The 20117-nt window shown below is 38.1% G+C and overlaps 1 protein-coding gene across 8 annotated transcripts in view; it reads right to left on the bottom strand.

The window, feature by feature from the left end:
• Positions 1-9976: 9976 nt before the first annotated feature.
• trc (Serine/threonine-protein kinase tricornered) overlaps positions 9977-20117 on the bottom strand; it is a 262213-nt gene continuing 252072 nt past the window's right edge. For all 8 annotated transcript variants that reach the window (XM_071687193.1, XM_071687186.1, XM_071687185.1 and 5 more), the window contains one exon: positions 9977-13606. In XM_071687193.1, coding sequence (XP_071543294.1) covers positions 13494-13606 — 113 coding nt within the window. In that variant the 3' untranslated portion in view covers positions 9977-13493. The remainder of the gene's footprint in view (positions 13607-20117) is intronic.

Here is a 20117-nt window from a genome sequence, read left to right on the forward strand (position 1 = left end):
TAGATTTCATTGTTGTAGAGTTAGCTAAATACCGTAAAAAGATGAAACAAAGTTTGATCAAAATAATTGAAGTATTGTTTATTCTACTATTTAGCAACTGAAATATACGGTTTTTTTTTTTTTAATTTTCCAAAAGAAGGAACAGAGAAGAGGGCCAGGTGAGGATATTCCCTCAAAGGCCAAGTCCTCTGTTCTTAACGCTACCTCGCTATCGGGGGAAATAGCGAATAGTATGAAAAAATAGTATGGTTGGGGCAGTGGTATCAATGCACTGTGGATGACAGGTTGAGAATGGATGTGGCCGAATGAGGCCTTTTCTTCGTAAGTACCTTCGTACTTACACACACACACACACACACACACACATATATATATATATATATATATATATATATATATATATATATATATATATATATATATATATATATATATATATGTGTGTGTGTGTGTGTGTGTGTGTGTGTGTGTAAAACAGGAATTTATCTATGAGGCTTCTGCATATATGAGACTGCATTCACTCAGGAGCAACTACATCCTTGATAAGCCTTAGATTACTCGCATCCATTGAAGAAGGTGATTTCCCTTTCGTGGTGGAAGATGGACATCGACTGAGAACCTTAAATGGTTTCCCCTCTTTAGTTCTGGCTACGGACTAATACAGATTTTCGGTTTTCGTATTACTGCACAGTGTTCAAAACACTGCCCAGGTACCTATAAACTTCATACCCCTCCAGCACCACGTAGACAGTCGAAACAGGCTTCGTTCGAACACCTAGCTAGCACAGGTGTTCGCGTCTGGCAGGAGTTTCCAACACAAGTGGCCAACAGATGTGCGGGGTGAATCACTTGTTTACAGTAAACCTCGTGCCATGGACCACAAGCCCATTTAACTAATACTTGCTTCCTGTTGCACTGAGTTTCCTATCCGTACCTTCCACTGAAGACAGCAATCTATCAGTTCGTACGATAAACACTTTTCACGTTAAGATGCTTTCCCCATCTCACGCTCTTGCAGTCGATGTACGTTGTGTGTTGCCTGAAAGCCAATTGTCATCCTTTTGATCGCATTTCTTTTTTCATTACTTAAAATATCTGAATATGACTGACAATGAAATTTCACTTAAGCAACCATACAGGTCACTTTTTTCATGTTTAAGGTTGGGCGCAGATGGGACTAGGAATTTGTGTTGGATCATATGATGACTATGAATAATGAAAAGTGCGATGAGCACGAAACTGAAAAACTAAGTGACAGGAGAGTCTGTACGCTGTATTAATGGACTGGCTATCTAATAATGGTGTCGCTAATTACCCTTGAAAATGGTGCTTGAGAACCAGTTATGTTAAAAAAAAAAAAGATTCCCCATTTGAACTGTAAAGAAAGGTTGTTTATCATGATACTCATGGGGCACCATCGTAGGCTGTATGCTTTGACCAAATCCTCTTGCAGTTTATTCCATTCGTCCACACTATTAAAGCCCTTCTATATAAAAGTACTTCTGTACATATTCTTAAATTTATTGCTTAATATTATTATGTCCTCTGGTTATGTTCCAACATCTCTCGACGGGCTGACTTCACTCTATTGTATTAATGTTTTAAAAACTTGAAATATCAGATTGTTCCTTGCTATACAAATTCCTTTTGACTTTCTCTGTAACAATTTTCTTACTTTTCGTACCATCTTCGTTTCCCTACCCTGGGCCTTCTGTTAGCTGTTTGTACTTGCTTTAGGTGCGTTAACCAAACCACAGAAGCATATTTTAATTTTGGCCTCGTGTCAGATGTTAACAGCTGGCTGATTCTTTTATCATCTATGTACTTGCGCTTATTAAATATCTTGCCAGGAGATAGTTTGTCTCCTTTATTTTTCTGGTATTATGGAACTGGTAACCTGTTATGATGTAAACTCTCAAGTCCCTTATCACATACAGTTTCCAGCTTATTTCCTGCTGGATAATCTTTATGGTAATGTCTTCTCTCACATCTCATCCTTATTATTCTACATTTATTCGGGTTTAATTTCATCAACCATGTATAGCATTAACTCTGCAGTCTGCCAAGGTCCCGATAAACAAATTAAAATACCACAGTGACATCACAGACCTCTGCCAGACCCACCTTCACCTAGGACCACTCGCCCTCCCGCTGCTGCTTGAACATACGCCTTTCTCAATAAAACTTTATTACGTGTTCGTACAACTTCCACAACATCGCCATCAATCCTACCATACACTTTCTACAGTTCCATAAACACCAAACATGAGTCCTTCTGTATCTGAAAGTATTTCTCACATTTTACGAGGCAAACATCTGACCCACACATCTTTTACCACTCCTATAGCCACTTCGTTCCTCCCTGGTGTAAAACTGCATATGGTCACCATTATAACTCCCATACAACTCACCAGGATTACTGTAATCTGAACATTCACTTTTGTCCCTCTTACCTTTGTACAGTAGCTCTATACAGACATTCTGAAAATCTTAGGGTACCTCACCTTGTCATACATACACTGAATATCCTAACTATTCAAGAACACAATTACACTCTTTCTTAAGAAATTCAACTGCAATCCCAATGATTCTACGTCCTTTGCCGCAGTTCATCTTATGCAAAACTTTCACCACCTCCTCTCTTCACCAAACCACTTTCCATGACTCATTGTGAATATTTCTATGTCCAAACCATTACACATCAGTCACCTTATCATAGAATACACTTAACAACACTTTAGAACACTCACTTCATCTCCCCTCCAATTAATCTCTAATACCAGTTCCCCATTGTTTCTATTTGTTCTGTTTTTCTCACACTATTAACCTTCTTCGAATTCACTTTCTTAACATCCCTGAAGTTTGCTGATACTGTCCAACCCTAACTCTCATTTTGCTCTATTTCAACCCCTGCACCATCCTATTGACCTTCTACAACTTTCTCTTGTGCACCTCCCAATTACTTGAACTTCTTCCCTACATCTCATTTTTCTTTCACTGTCAACTTAATATCCTCATCCTACCACTCACTACCCTTTCTCACTTGTCCACCTCCAATCATCCACAGGCCACAAATTTCTCTCACACGTGTAATCAATGCTTCCCAATATAGCTCTCACTCCTCATCCTTTCCCCTTACTTCTTTTGTTCTCACCTTTTGCCACAATACTCTCAATTTCTCCAGATATCTCTTCTCCCAACCCTCTTTTTCAAGCTCACTCAAACAACTCAGGCAGATTGGAGTGAGAAACTGCAGAAGCTGGTGACTAAGTTTGGAGGACTATTTGAAAAGAAGTTGAGAGTAAATATGAATAAAGCAAGGCTATTAGCTTTAGCAAGGTTGAGGTACTGGCTAGTTAGGGTGCGAGTCTGAAAGGAGAAAAATTGGAGGAAGTGAAGTGTTTTAGATATCTGGGAGAGGACTTGGTGAAGAATGAAGCCATGGAAATGGAAATGTTATTGGTTGGGTGAGGGCACTAAGCTTCTGGCAGAACTGAAGAATGAGTAGAAACAGAGGTTGTTGCATGAGAGGGCAAAAATGGGTAGTTTTCAAGGTATGCTTGTCCCAACAATATTATAAGGATGCAAGGCATGTGTTACGGGGTGGATGTGCTGAGGACAGTATGTGGTGCGAGGTGGGGTTTGATGAAGAGAATAACAAGAGCATTAGAGAGAGGTGAAGTAATAAGAAGAGTGTAGGTGAGATCGAGTTGTAGAGGGTTTGATGAAATAGCTTGGATATAAAGACAAGAGTTAGAGGAGGTTAACAAAGAAGTAGAGGGAACAGGGAGAAGGGGTAGACCAAACTGGAAAAGAATGAGTGAGAAAATTTTGAATGATCTTGGCCTGAACATACAGGAAACTGAAAGGCATGCACATTATAATAAGAGTTAATTAGAGCAATGCAGTATACTGAGGTTGACGTATTGTCAGTGAACCAAACCAGGGCATATGAAAAATCCGGGGTAAACCATGGAAAGGTCTGTGGGGCCTGGATGTGGATAGGAAGCAGTGGTATCAGTGCATTACACATGACTGCTTGAGAAAGAATGTGAATGGATGTGGCCTTTCTTCACCTGTTCCTGGTACTACCTCGCTGACATGGAAAACAATGATCAAGTATGAAAGAAGAAATATATATCTTTTTTCATACTATTCGCCATTTCCCGCATTAGCATTATGAACAGAGGATGGAACCTTTGTGGGAAATCCTCACTTGGCCCCCTTCTCTGTTCCTTCTTTTGGAAAATTAAAAACGAGAGGGGAGGATTTCCAGCCCCCTGCTCCCTCCCCATTTAGTCGCCTTCTACAACACACAGGGAACACATGGGATGTATTCTTTCTCCCCTATCTCTGGGGATAGGGGAGAAAGAATACTTCCCACATATTTCCTGCGTGTCGTAGAAGGTGACTAAAAGGGAAGGGAGCGGGGGGCTGGAAATCCTCCCCTCTCGTTTTTCTTTTTTTTTTCTTCCAAAAGAAGGAACAGAGAAGGCGGTCAGGTGAGGACATTCCCTCAAAGGCCCAGTCCTCTGTTCTTGACGCTACCTCACTATCGCGGGAAATGGCGAATAGTATGAAAGAAAGAAAGAATATATATATATATATATATTCTTTTCTTTCTTTTCTTTTAAACTATTCGCCATTTCCCGCGTTAGCGAAGTAGCGTTAAGAACAGAGGACTGGGCCTTTTTTGGAATATCCTCACCTGGCCCCCTCTGTTCCTTCTTTTGGAAAATTAAAAAAAAAAAAAAGAGGGGAGGATTTCCAGCCCCCCACTCCCTCCCCTTTTAGTCGCCTTCTACGACACGCAGGGTATATATTTCTCACATGAATCAGCCACCAGCGCTGTATCATCAGCAAACAACAACTGACTCACTTCCCAAGCTCTCTCATCCACAACAGACTTCATACTTGCCCCTCTTTCCAAAACTCTTGCATTCACCTCCATAACAACCCCATCCATAAACAAATTAAACAACCATGGAGACATCACACACCCCTGCCGCAAACCTACATTCACTGAGAACCAATCATTTTCCTCTCTTCCTACACGTACACATGCCTTACATCCTCGATAAAAACTTTTCACTGCTTCAAACAACTTGCCTCCCACACCATATATTCTTAATACCTTCCACAGAGCATCTCTATCAACTCTATCATATGCCTTCTCCAGATCCATAAGTGCTACATACAAATCCATTTGCTGGTGGCTGATTCATGTGAGAAACCGCAGAAGCTGGTGACTGAGTTTGGTAAAGTGTGTGAAAGAAGAAAGTTAAGAGTAAATGTGAATAAGAGCAAGGTTATTAGGTACAGTAGGGTTGAGGGTCAAGTCAATTGGGAGGTAAGTTTGAATGGAGAAAAACTGGAGGAAGTAAAGTGTTTTAGATATCTGGGAGTGGATCTGGCAGCGGATGGAACCATGGAAGCGGAAGTGGATCATAGGGTGGGGGAGGGGGCAAAAATCCTGGGAGCCTTGAAGAATGTGTGGTAGTCGAGAACATTATCTCGGAAAACAAAAATGGGTATGTTTGAAGGAATAGTGGTTCCAACAATTCTGTATGGTTGCGAGGCGTGGGCTATGGATAGAGTTGTGCACAGGAGGGTGGATGTGCTGGAAATGAGATGTTTGAGGACAATGTGTGGTGTGAGGTGGTTTGATCAAGTAAGTAGCGTAAGGGTAAGAGAGATGTGTGGAAATAAAAAGAGCGTGGTTGAGAGAGCAGAAGATGGTGTTTTGAAATGGTTTGGGCACATGGAGAGAATGAGTGAGGAAAGATTGACCAAGAGGATATATGTGTCGGAGGTGGAGGGAACAAGGAGAAGAGGGAGACCAAATTGGAGGTGGAAAGATGGAGTGAAAAAGATTTTGTGTGATCGGGGCCTGAACATGCAGGAGGGTGAGAGGAGGGCAAGGAATAGAGTGAATTGGAGCGATGTGGTATACCGGGGTTGACGTGCTGTCAGTGGATTGAATCAGGGCATGTGAAGCGTCTGGGGTAAACCATGGAAAGCTGTGTAGGTATGTATATTTGCGTGTATGGACGTATGTATATACATGTGTATGGGGGTGGGTTGGGCCATTTCTTTCGTCTGTTTCCTTGCGCTACCTCGCAAACGCGGGAGACAGCGGAAAAAAAAAAAAAAAAAAAAAATTGTTCTGTGACTAAGCCTGCATATAGCAGGAAAACAAGTGAGAAGTGATCTAAAATGAGGCTGCAGCACCATCAGCACAGGAAAGGAGTACAATATCCATGATGACCTTCCTGCTGCAAGGGTAACCTGCCTTACTTTACTCCCACTTGAGGTACAACCTCAAGCACAACTATGGTTGCACAGTAACTTTGATAAAGGCTTCTGTGGGCTAAATAGTGAGCCCTGTTAATGCAGTAATAGTAATGGTAACATCCCTTTCATTTTCTGGCAACTTGGGCAAATTTCACCATCACTGGCCAATGATGCAAGTTCTGTAGGCAACACTTCACCCCTTCACTAGCTGCTTATGCAGACTGTGTTCCATAAAATCATATTTTATACTTCTAGACTGACAAAGCTCTTACATTGCTAAGGTTACTACAGACACACGGCAAGCTGAGTCTGCTGAGCCTAAATTATGTTCTATGCACCTCAGTCTGTTTGGGAAACATTTCTCAGACTCAACTTTGGCACATGGCTTCTTGCCTTTGCAGACATAATTTTTTACTTTACTTTGGGTGTACAGAAAGAATACTCCTTCCTTTTTGTCTTTTATGGTGAATAAGGAAACTTGTTTTATAAACAATGCTACAATACTGCTGTAAACATGGGAGGTGTCACATCTTTATGTCAACTCACCTGTAATTTTCAGTTACTGCTAAGAACATACAATTTCAGGTAAATAAGCCATTCTGAAAGATGTATAGACTTGGAAAAATCCATAAATGTTGCAAGGAAACGATGACACATTAAAAAACATTTCTGGCCTTTAGCCATGTGCCACGCAAGGGTTCAAGCAATGTAGGTGAATTGTCATCATATGGTGATCTGGGAATGGTAAGGGTCATTAAAACACTACCCTTATTTTCATCCATAGGTAACTGAACAAAATGTACAATACTGTTGATCTCCGAGCAGAATTCCGTGGGACCTAGCAGGACTTAAGTTGGATGTTTTAGTTACATAATGAAGACTACAGTAGAGTCTAGCAATTACACAGAAGAAATGCTAAAGGAGACATCTGGTACAATTTGGGTTAAGGCAAAGGAGAAGTAGAGGGTAGAAGGTCTTGCATTTCATCCACTAATGAGGCTGGTGGTGATATGCAAGAGGCTTTGCTGAGGCAAATCTCTATAACAACATGGACAATTAATGATTGGGCTTGCTGAAAGAAATGAAGCTGCAGTTCCTGCACATTTAAAATCATGTGGAAACCTTAAGCAATCCTTAAGTTCATTTGCTTCATGAAGTTTGGTTTCTCTTTAACCTGATTTTTCATCTTTCCTGATTTAGAAAATAAAATGATGTAGTTTTCAGTATCCTCTTCATCTGCAGATGTTTTCTCAACCCCAGCAGATACCATGGCACAACTCAAATTTTTGTAACCATTCAATTTTCACCTCAATTTTTGCAAAAATAGAGAAAAAAAATATATATATTATTTACTTATTTATTCATTTTGCTTTGTTGCTGTCTCCTGTGTTAGCGAGGTAGCGCAAGGAAACAGACAAAAGAATGGCCCAATCCACCCACATACACATGTATATACATACACGTCCACACACGCAAAATATACATACCTATACATCTCAACGTATACATATACATACACATGTACATAATTCATACTGTCTGCCTTTATTCATTCCCATTGCCACCCCGCCACACATGAAATAACAACCCCCTTCCCCTCATGTGTGCGAGGTAGCACTAGGAAAAGAAAACAAAGGCCACATTCGTTCACACTCAGTCTCTAGCTGTCATGTAATAATGCATCGAAACCACAGCTCCCTTTCCACATCCAGGCTCCACAGAACTTTCCATGGTTTACCCCAGACGCTTCACATACCCTGGTTCAATCCATTGCCAGCACATCGACCCGGGTATACCACATCGTTCCAATTCACTCTATTCCTTGCAAGCCTTTCACCCTCCTGCATGTTCAGGCCCCGATCACTCAGACTCTTTTTCACTCCATTTTGGTCTCCCACTTCTCTTTGTTTCTTCCACCTCTGACACATATATCCTCTTTGTCAATCTTTCCTCACTCATTCTCTCCATGTGACCAAACCATTTCAAAACACCCTCTTCTGCTCTCTTAACCACACTCTTTTTATTACCACACACCTCTCTTACCCTTTCATTACTTACTTGATCAAACCACCTCACACCATATATTGCCCTTAACCACCTCATTTCCAACACATCCACCCTCCTCCGAACAACTCTATCCATAGCCCACGCCTTGCAACCATATAACATTGTTGGAACCACTATTCCTTCAAACATACCCATTTTTGCTTTCCAAGATAACGTTCTCGACTTCCACACATTTTTCAACGCTCCCAGAACTTTCGCCTCCTTCCCACCCTATGATTCACTTCCGCTTCCATGGTTCCATCCGCTGCCAAATCCACTCCCAGATATCTAACACTCTTCATTTCCTCCAGTTTTTCTCCATTCAAACTTACCTCCCAATTGACTTGTCCCTCAACCCTACTGTACCTAATAACCTTGCTCTTATTCACATTTACTCTCAGCTTTCTTCTTTCACACACTTTACCAAACTCAGTAACCAGCTTCTGCAGTTTCTCACCCAAATCAGCCACCAGCGCTGTATCATCAGCAAACAACAAGTGACTCACTTCCCATGCTCTCTCATCCACAACAGACTGCATACTTGCCCCTCTTTCCAAAACTCTTGCATTCACCTCCCTAACAACCCCATCCATAAACAAATTAACTGTGGATACATCATGCAACCCTGCAGCAAACCAACATTCACCGAGAACCAGTCACTTTCCTCTCTCCCTACTTGTACATATAGCTTACATCTATATATATGCCAAGATATTGCTAAAAACATTCATACACAAGGTTAGCCAACTTAGCTCTGTACATTGTTCTTTAACAGCTGCTTCTTGATGTAGATGGCTGTGTAACCAACACCATAATGCTATCTCAATTATGTAGTGACCTGCCCTTCCCTAGTTTTAGGAAAATTTCAACTTTCTGCACAAAAGTAAGTGTAATATGCTCCCTCTTTTCATCATCACTCAGCCTTATCACTTGAATACTTGTTCGAAGTGATTGGAAGGGTAAAACCACAGACATAAAAGAAATTGAGAAAGGCACAGAGCACCGCTGCCTTGACCTCAAACTACAAAAAATGACTAAGCAACGGCATGAGCTACAACAAAACTCATAAAACAGCGTGGAAACCTTTAAAGACTCAAGCATCATTGCTGTGGAAACCCTAAATGTACAGGTATTTGAATTTCAAATTTCTCAAACTACGGACACATTAGTAATCAGTAGGAATGTTAGGCGAGGGCCTTTGAAAACTGTCTGAGAGTTGTCCTCTGCCAGTGGCCTGTTAAGGGTAAGGCACTAAAGGCTAAGGAGCAGTGCTGGAGTTCACCAATTATGGAGACTTGCCATGGCCACTAGAGAGGGAATGAGCATCCGAGATATAGATAGATAGATAGATGGACATTTCAAATGGGTTACTAATTTATTGTGATAGTAATAAATATCTACAATTTCTATGTGTGACAAGCACTTGCATTAATGTATATCACTATCACCTTAGTTTAAGAGCAAAATAACTGCCATCTGTGTTTAACCTTTCCACAGTTCAAAATTTGACAGTGTCTTACCTTCCCTGCAGAAGGTGAGAGAAGTAAAATTTGCCTTCAGTTGCTCAATGGTTTATCTGCTAAAATTTCACTGTGTAAAATGCATACACAGCTTGTCAAGAACAGTAAAATAAGAGTTCAGGTTACACTATTCTTTTATTGGTGACTAGTTACAGGAGCTACTGCTGTCTCTATATTTACACGAGATCTCCCTTGGAACCCAACAGTAAGGGCCTCAAATCGTTTGTAATATACATAACGAAATGGACTCCTCTGGTGATTATGGGCAAGATGTTTTAACAGTTAAGGGTAAATTTTTGTGTTCAACTGCTTCAAGCCTTAGATACTAATCCCAGAAAGTGGATTTCTCTTACACATTATATCTGCAGTGAAACTATTTCATTGTGCAAAGGGAAGTAAGCCTCTCTGGTAATTGTACCCAGGCCTGTCTCTAAAACCCACTCACGATGCAGGAACTTGATCAGATAAGAAACATTAGATCTTAAAAAGACAAATGAGATCTAATGTTATTTCTTATTTGGAAAAATAGTTTCTCTAGCAAAGCAATTTGATCATTACTATAGCAATATGTCTAAAATGCTACCTGATGAAACAGCTTTTTCATTCACTGCATTCTAAAATATAGTGAATGATTATGATGCAGAATCTATATATATCACTATGATATCCAATTTATCATCTAATTCTCTCAGAAGTATGATTTAAAATCAAGTGATATGGGGTCAGTCTACTCTAAATGAGTCAGTAATTTTTTTTACCCTTTTACTCCATACTAAATGTCCCACGGACGGTACTTATGCACTCTCAGGAGAGCTATAAAGTTTTTAGGAGATTTACTTATTAATAACAAGAAATATTACTGTACAATGCCAGATACAATATGGCATAATCTTTATGGTCATTACTTACATCATGAGGAATGTATTTGTATTCTGAGACACTAAGAATTTGTAGCAAAACAGTATAATCTATGTAGATGCTGAGATATACACCCTTGAACTGCGCTGTGCTGAGGCTAATAACACTAGGGTGATGGCCTGTGGGTTAGCAAGTCTGTAGATTCATAACATATCTTAATCTTCATACACAGATTCATAACAAGGTTCAGTGTATCTAAATCTTATGAGGGGTCTGATTCTTGTCATTCTGTGACGAAGTTCAATATTTGTTGCTACAGTCCATTTACAATTAAGATACATCTGAAACAGTAGAATCTTAATATAATCCTTCCAGTCAGATGTCCTTGTAAAAGTTACTTGCTTTCCTGTTGCAACATCAGCACTGGCAGTCACCATACCTTTAAACATCATCAGTGTACCTGATTTTCTACCTAAACCATTGATGACACTGTCAGCCCTACTGTATTTTCAACATCATGTACACTTGAGTATGTAAATTTCTATACTGAAATTACTATTCAAAAACTCAAAATAAGATTAATTTCAAATAGATCTTTCCATATGAAGTAAATGGACTAATCTCAATCCTCTGATCATACTCAAAAGTGAGTATAACTACTGATCACTAAATCTTATATAGTTCAGGAATAAAGTGAACACAGTTTACAAACAGCTACAATTTTTAAAGTGGTTATAACTAACCATCAATAAACTCAGACTGACGTTATAATAAATAACTAGTGATGGTTAGTCACTAATTTCATTCAATATCTACCATACAACACATTCAATACACTCTAAGGATTCACTTTTAAAGAAAGAATATGTACAATAAAATAAATTACAAAAGAAGTTGAAACTAAAATATGTTCCTATCTATATTGGGGGGACAACCCAATGCCTATCAGTTGCTAATATTTATTTTTCTTTGTTAGCACTTATCAGCCACACTTACACAGGTGACACTTTTTATGGAACCTATTACCTACTTGAACTCTAAGTGGTAACATCACCTCTAGAACATAGATTAGACAGCATTAAGTAACATTTTATTGAAAAAAAATATTATTTAATCTTTACTTATATTTAAACATTCAGAATAACTATCCTCCTCAAAAACTAAAATGAACTTAACATGGACAACCCAATTGTACTTTTACCAATATGTGCAAATAAAAACTTTTAACACTAATATGACTCTTGTTACTGATTAGTCTGTCTATTCACTATCTTGAAAATGCAAACATTTCCAAAGGAATTCCATCATAAATTACATCTATCAAAGACCATAAAATCAATGTGGTCTTTGGTGCCTACTTCTGATAATTTTCAATCAATATGTTATCCCACTGTTCATGTTTGCAATATAGTAGGCTTATATTTGGTCTTGCATCAAAGAAACTTTTCGCAATACTGAATACACAAACTTTGACCCTTTAACAAAAATAAGCATGGTCACAACCTTTGCTTGTAAGGGAAAATATTGTATAGCATATGCATTTTCGTCAGCATCACTAAATCAAAGCATAACACATTTCATATATGCCACTTTTTTCATTTTCCTGTCATAATGATGCAACATGAAATAAATAAATACTAGAACATGATATGAAATGGAGAAGGTTTAAGTGAAAAGGACTGGGAAATACTATCAAAATACTGTTCACATCCTGTGTAATGCCATCACTGTCCAAGATGCAATTTGTGGCTCTTTTACTGGGATGTCAATTACTTTCATATTTTCACATTCTGCTCATCCGTGTTCTTGGTTTTCTGCAGTCCAAAAGTGTTGAATAAGTTCACCTCATACTGGCTTGTGTGCAATAAGGCACAAACAAAACCAGTGAAAACCAAATCATAAAACCTTGGAAAGCTAGGTGATAAAAACTTAAAATATATCACTTGACAGGGACAATCACTATTTTGCTGGGATTCTATCACAGTCTGTCATCAGCTGTAAGGCTTAGCTAAAATCACAATAAAACTATAATGCAAATTATGCACACACTAATTACTGAAAAACAGTAACCAATCACACATGGGAAATAAAAGAAAATGGTTTCACTGGGTCCCATAATCATAAAAATTAAAAAATAATAAAAAAAAATTCTATGAGATATGATGTAAGAACTATTTCTCACATAGTAGAAAACAGTGATATACAACACCGACACAGTTTTATCCGCAAGAGGGAAGCCACTCCAGCAGGCCAATGTACCAATGCTCTCTACCAATTATAACAGTTCAGCACAACATATGAGAATATCATGTGCTTCATGTATAGTGCCATATTTGTAGGGTGAGTGAACACTATCCACAACATAAGGGAAAAGGTGGGAGACTGTTTGATATAACTCTCTGTCAATTCTCAGTGACAATGTTCTGTGCTGAAAGGAATACAACTGATAGTCTTAAGACCTGAGAAACTATGAAGCATAGTTTATTTATCCTGATCCCATGCTACTCACCATCCTTTCCCTAGATGTCATCCCTGATATAGCACCCAGCACATGGTACTAACATTTCATCAGGATATAAGTTGTTCTATACTGTTTCTATAAATGTTTTTTTCATGCCACTGTTTTAGCCAGCAGAACAGAGATGTTCTCATCACAAGCTCCAAGTCAAATGTTTCTTATCACAAACCTTGTACATTTTTTGTAACCCACAGTTATTTTCAATCTATGGGTTACATTTCTTCCCTTATACACTGTTAACTGCAGAATATTATGGTCTATGGACGTATCAGACCTCTCTGGGTGAGGCCTTCAAACCGCTTGTACGTATAGTTGATGAAGACCCAGTCTTTGTAACCTGCCTCACCCTCCTTTACTGGTGGAGATGTAGCTGTAAGAAAAAAAATAAAAATAGTGTTTATTGCAGCAAAATTTAATAATTCCACATATCAAAGATTATTACAATAAAATTCATGCAACTTTTATAATTTTGAAAGTTATAAGTGACCATAAAGTTGCCCAATTAGGATAGGGCAGAATATGCAACAGTTAACTGACTCTTCAAACATCTATGGGAATATACCATTTATCTATATTATGCATAATGTACACCTTTCCCTGCATTCAGAGCAGGGTGGCACATGCACAATCTTTCCCTCACATTTATTTTACTAAGCACGCTATGTACAATAAAAAAATCCTGTTTTGATAAAAGAATAAAAAGCCTAATGTGCTGTACATCCTTGCTTGAAACATTAATGGTTTAAATCAATATGAATCAATAGCTTCCACTTCATGGGTTGATTGTGTCCCAATTGTATCACAACATGCTTGAAGCACGTCTTGTGGCCCTCAAATCTGGCTCACAATTTCTCTCAGTTTACAATGCTATCTGCCTCATCTATTCTTCAATGACATTGCTGTATTCTTTTAACAATCTTACCTCCTGTAATCAGGAAAAGTTATCCTCATATACATGTTAAGTTCCTCTATGCAGGGATTCCAACATACTTCAGTGTGTGTGGCTGAATTCCCCTCATGTTGATAATGGTCTCTAAATCTTCTCTATATCTATGTATGTATCTCCGAAGCTCAATCCAAGGGGGTGGCCAAGGCAAAAGTCTCTCCATAACTGGTGAGCTCCTGTGCTGCTTCTTAGCATTTAGTGCCTCACCTTTAACAGGCCACTGGCAGAAGGCGACTCTAGTGAAGCATTTTCAGAGGCTCCTAGCTCATGTTCCTACCAACTACTTCCACCTAATATTCCAACCTACCACTACATAAGGTAGAAGTAGTATATAGGAACATTAGGAAGGAAATCTACTTTTCTGTTCTCATTACAAAACAGTTAATCAGTTATCTGACTCATGTTCCCATTCAACACAACAAAGTTTCTCTTGCTTGCTCCCTTTTCAACCTCAACCATCCACATTATCACAGTATAATCATATCTTTTGTTTGACCCTCAGATCAACATTTTGTACCTACCACCCCTGTTCTACCATTCCATTCTCCTAATCCTACTCTGTACACTACAATGACTCAAAAGACTACTTTAGATCTCTTTTTCAACTTTCTTTGGGATGCCTATTATGCAGAATGTAAAACTAAGGTCTGTTACTGGTATGGAGGCACATATTCCCTTCTTCTACAATCATACTCTCCCCTTCAAATAAAAGGTCTATTCTGGCTCCATATGGACCACATATGTCAAGCAGAGAAACGATTCTATTTTCTGACACTTGCTGAGCTAGAAATCATTGCAAGTTAGCTATTCATTGCATAAATTATTCGTATAAATACTGTGTAATGACACTTTTCCAAATGATATATCTTATTAGCTTTTAGCCAAGAATACATCAAACAACTTCTGCAATTCTAACTACCTCCCTACTTTCCACTCTGGTAAATCAATAGCTGTTGTCCCTCTTTAGCTTTCTTTTATCCTCTCATTTCACTCTGGATAAGTGTGACATTCCTAGTCTTTTAGATTCACCTCTCACATCCAGTAACCCTTCCTACAATCTCTTATCACCAAGTTCAAGGAACACACTTTTCTCTGAAGATGAGTAAAGTAAGGTGTTTCTCTTGATCTTGTACCTACGTCTGCTTATCTACTATGCCTCTGTCTATAACTAGCAATTTTCGATCCTATGGAAAACATGCACTGATTCAGGTGATCCCAAAACAGATATACTACTACTGGTTTAGCTGATCCTAAGGAAGATATACTACTCCAGAGTTCAGCTGATCCTAAAGAAGATATACTACTATAATCTCCCCATCTATTGTTTTCTACCTTTGACTTCCATTAATACTATTTAAAGAATCTTTGAACTTCTTAATTCTCATTCTCTCAAGCATCTTGATTCTAACAATCTTCTTAGTACAGCATCTATAAGGTGAGATCAACAATTGACAATCTTTCCTATGTGACACAAATCTGGCCTTCCTCTCTTTTAGTACTTTGGAAATCTCATTTTAGGGGCAATGACATTTCAAAAGCTCTTCATAGGGTGTGGGATTAGCCTATGATTTTCTAAACTTCCATCCTTCAGCTTTACCCTCCTGTTCTATGTAAGAATTTCTCGTTTTTTCTCCAATCACTTCATTACCATGACTACAGATGCAATAATCTCTCCTCCCTTCCCTTTTTTTCAAAGTGAATGATCTGACCAACTTTTACTAATATCTTACATAAATCAATAAAGCTGCTGATCAGAACTGAGGTTGGGCTGCCTTAAACTGACTCATGGATGGATGAATAAATCAGCTTAATCTACAAACTTCAGCCAAAGGTCAATCATATAAATAATACAATTTTGATAAAAATGTAATGAGATTTGACAAAGCTAGTCATCAAAAAGTTAAGCTTTGGGGCATAAGCCAACTCAATATGGCAGGCTATTAATCGGAAAGTGAAGCTGGCCAAACATTTAAACACAAGCAAACAAAGTCGGATATGGCTTCAAATCTTTGAACTTAAATATATGGCAAAGTCAGCAGTCTTAACAAATCTACCAAAATCAAATGCTGGAAAAAATTGCTTTTCAGATGCCTAGGTACCATGGGAGGCACTTGGGAATTGCTCTGTCATTCATGGTTGGATATCCATTTGCTGTCAGGAGTTGTGCTTCAGTCAAACATAAATGTGATCATAACTTGAAGTCTTAATCAGATACTCAAGATACTTTATACATTTGTTTTGCAGTATCTGAAGGACTGTATGGCATGAAACCCATAAATCTAGCTTGGATTTTGCTTATATTACACCCAAAAAGTTCTAAATGTGTGATGATTGTATACATTTTGCAGTTGCTTGGGTAGTGTCAAGGTAAACATTAAGATTGTGGGTTATGCGCATATAAGAGGACTATCACACTGTGCTCTGCAAGAAGAGATGGAAGGTCATGTAAGAGGAGACTGAAAAAGGGTAAGAAAAGAACTGTTCATAATGAAACATCACTGTAAAGCTTGTGGACCTTATACTGAGGTGAAGCATTACCAAACAAGCTAGCAAAAAGCACATACCACAGGGGCATAGAAAGCAGTATAACCCAATTCTTTCCCCTAATGTATCTGACCTCATGAAATAAAGAAACATGCTCAAACAAAACCACTCACCTTCAACAATGATCAATGAACATATCTAAACTCTAAACATCACTATCACTAGCTTAATTATAGAAAGGCAAACAGAAAACTGGCACTCCAATCTTAACAGTATTAACTACAAAACCCACACCAATTACGTCTGATAAACAATAAAACTCCATACCTCTCACACCACCTAAGCTTTTATAAATGCAGCACTTCTAACCCAAACCAAAAACATCCCTTCCCTGAGAGAACATAAAAACAAACTCAAGAAAGACAAAAAAAATCAGCCACAAACCAATCACAACCATGAATGGGTGCGCCATAAAACTTACACAAATTCCATCCAGACACAACTGCTGACACACCTTTCATTGCTACAGACACTTCCAATGTAATCAAAACCTTCAACCTTAAACATCTCATTAAACTGTCCTTTCTAACCCTCAAAATTTTTGTTTTTCAAGTTCTTTACAAAATTTAAGTTTTCAATTTCAAGGATATTCATAAAACAATAAAACAAAACTCACTTAAGAAGTAAATTTCATCCACTGCTTTCACTCTATTAATATGTAAAAGTTCTGTAGATGTTTCAGCACAAGGTGCTAAAGAGTGCAGAAGCGGTGATACACGGGTGTCAAACAAATTGCCACTACACATCTTCATTGATTCTACCTACACTGAAAAGTCGATTATTTACCATTATAATGTTTTACCTTATAAAATCTCTTCTTGTTATAAAAGTCTGTACAATTACTAGCCACATCAGTCACATGCAGTGTTGTCTAGGTCACACATGTGCTGGCAACACTGCCTCCACTTTTACCAAAAAGTTTTCTTCTGCCTCATCTTGGTCAAATTTCAATATTGGAAGTAAGTCTATAAAACTACACTTAATGCAATCTTAAGACACATCACTATCATCATCAAACAATTCAAGATAATCCTCGGCTACGTCCTCTTCGTGTAGCTAAAAGCCACTCAATTTCCTTTCCAGAAAACTCAAGAAAAGCTCAAATTGGCAAGGCTGGAAGATCACAGATTGTGGGGAAAAATTACTGTACAATGTCATCTCAGCTACCACTCAAGCTCAGAGTGCAGCCTTTAAAAAGAGGCAAAAATCTTTAGATGCATAAATAAAGGCATTATTCTGCTTGCATAAATATCCATCTGGAGACATTAAAAAGTCATAAAACTCCCCAGCAACAGACACTGACAACATTTTAAACTCCCTTATAAAACACGTTGGCCCTATTGCAATCCAATCTCTAGCAGATCTTCTACCACTGATGGTTACAAAACAAAATCCGAAATGTCTGGAATCTAAACAACGCAATACCCAACCTGATGCTCTCCAAACCACCCAACTCCCCCTCATACAGACCACATCTCTGCTGTCTTCAGTATTCAAACTCATTGAAAAGTTAATCCTCAAATGAATCAAGCGAATGTAACATGACTTTAGATCCTGTCACTTTACCATCATACCAAAGAAAAACAACAGACACATCCTGGATGGCTTTAACCAAACACAACCTCCCACCTACACAGCATGAACAGCAAGAGACGTCAATAAGTCATTTGACGCCATCCCACAACTCATCCTCACACAAAAGATGCCTGACACCATCTTCTAAAACATTAACATAGTTGGCCACCAAGCATGGTAGGCTCAGAAACCCACCAGTGACTGTGCTGCATGGTCATGCGTCTTCTCTTTGGATGTGTAACACCTGTGGTATCTACCACCAACCATACTCATGATTAGCCAATCTGGTTAATAATGCATTTTTCCTAAACTAAGAATGCTACTCTCACACCTAATCATAAAAAAATTATGATTTTTTTCCCTTTTCCATCCTACACAGTTAATATGTTTTTTCATTCCACCCACTCAATGACATGCTCTTCTAAATAAGAAATGGTCAGATCTTAATTCATAAGATAAAAGTAATAGTTTTCAAGTTTGTACATATTCATATTCCACATATATATATATATATATATATATATATATATATATATATATATATATATATATATATATATATATATATATATATATATAAAGCCACATTCATTCTCACTCAGTCTCTAGCTGTCATGTGTAATGCACCAAAACCACAGCTCCCTTTCCACATCCAGGCCCCATAAAACTTTCCATGGTTTACCCAAGATGCTTCACATGCCCTGGTTCAATCCATTGACAGCACATCGACCCTGGTATACCACACCATTCCAATTCACTCTATTCCTTGCACGCCTTTCACCCTCTTGTATGTTCAGGCCCCAATTGCTCAAAATCTTTTTCACTCCATCCTTCCACCTCCAATTTGGTCTCGCACTTCTCCTTCTTCCCTCCACCTCTGACACATATATCCTCTCTGTCAATCTTTCCTCACTCATTCTCTCCATGTGACCAAACTATTACAATACACCCTCTTTTGCACACTGGGAAAAGTTATAGACTTACTTTATCCACTCTTTCATTACTGTTTCATAGATATCAATGTCCTGTACATGTAATATGACAACCATAAATTTCAGAATAATTAGGAGGCAACCAAATCACAATGCAAAGAAAATCACAGGGAAGTTGTTAAACTGAACTAGATGATTTGGAAATGTTATGAAGGCATGAGAAACCTTTTAATAAAATCCTAATTTGTGTAGTCACAACAGTAAAACCTATGTACCCAAACAATACCATCTTTTATCAAATCTAATACCAAATAGTAAACATACACTTGGAACAGAAAATATTTTTGTAAACTTGTCATCCAGCACAAAACTATCCAGGTGAATTCTGTTTGTGAATAAAAGAAAGTTCCAGACAAAATCACTGTAATCAATGATTGACAAAAATTCTATCAAAGAAAAACATCAATACGCTATATCTAATCACATACTAGCCTACATCACCATGAGAAACAATAACATGGGAGAAGGAAAGGTGTTATCTTTCCTCCCAGCTGTGATTATCTTCTATCAACACATTCAAGCATAGTACTAGTGGTGGCTCTCACAGATTTTTGGAATTCCATATTACCCTTGGATGGTTATGTTTCCCCATTAACTGTCTCACTATTTCGCACATTGTATACTTGCTGACATATTCAATACCCTTATTCTTTTATCATTATTCTTAGAGCAATCATGTTATACTTCAAAATAACTAAACAAATATGCATAGTTCATCAGCAAATGATTTCAGGATACAGGAGTTAGTTCCTCACCATAAATGTAAAATGTAAGTCAAATGCTGAAAAGATGAAAATTTTCTAAGTGCCTCTCTACTCTGAACT

This window comes from Panulirus ornatus, chromosome 43, assembly GCF_036320965.1.
Source record: "Panulirus ornatus isolate Po-2019 chromosome 43, ASM3632096v1, whole genome shotgun sequence".
Classification (NCBI taxonomy): Eukaryota; Metazoa; Arthropoda; class Malacostraca; order Decapoda; family Palinuridae; genus Panulirus; species Panulirus ornatus.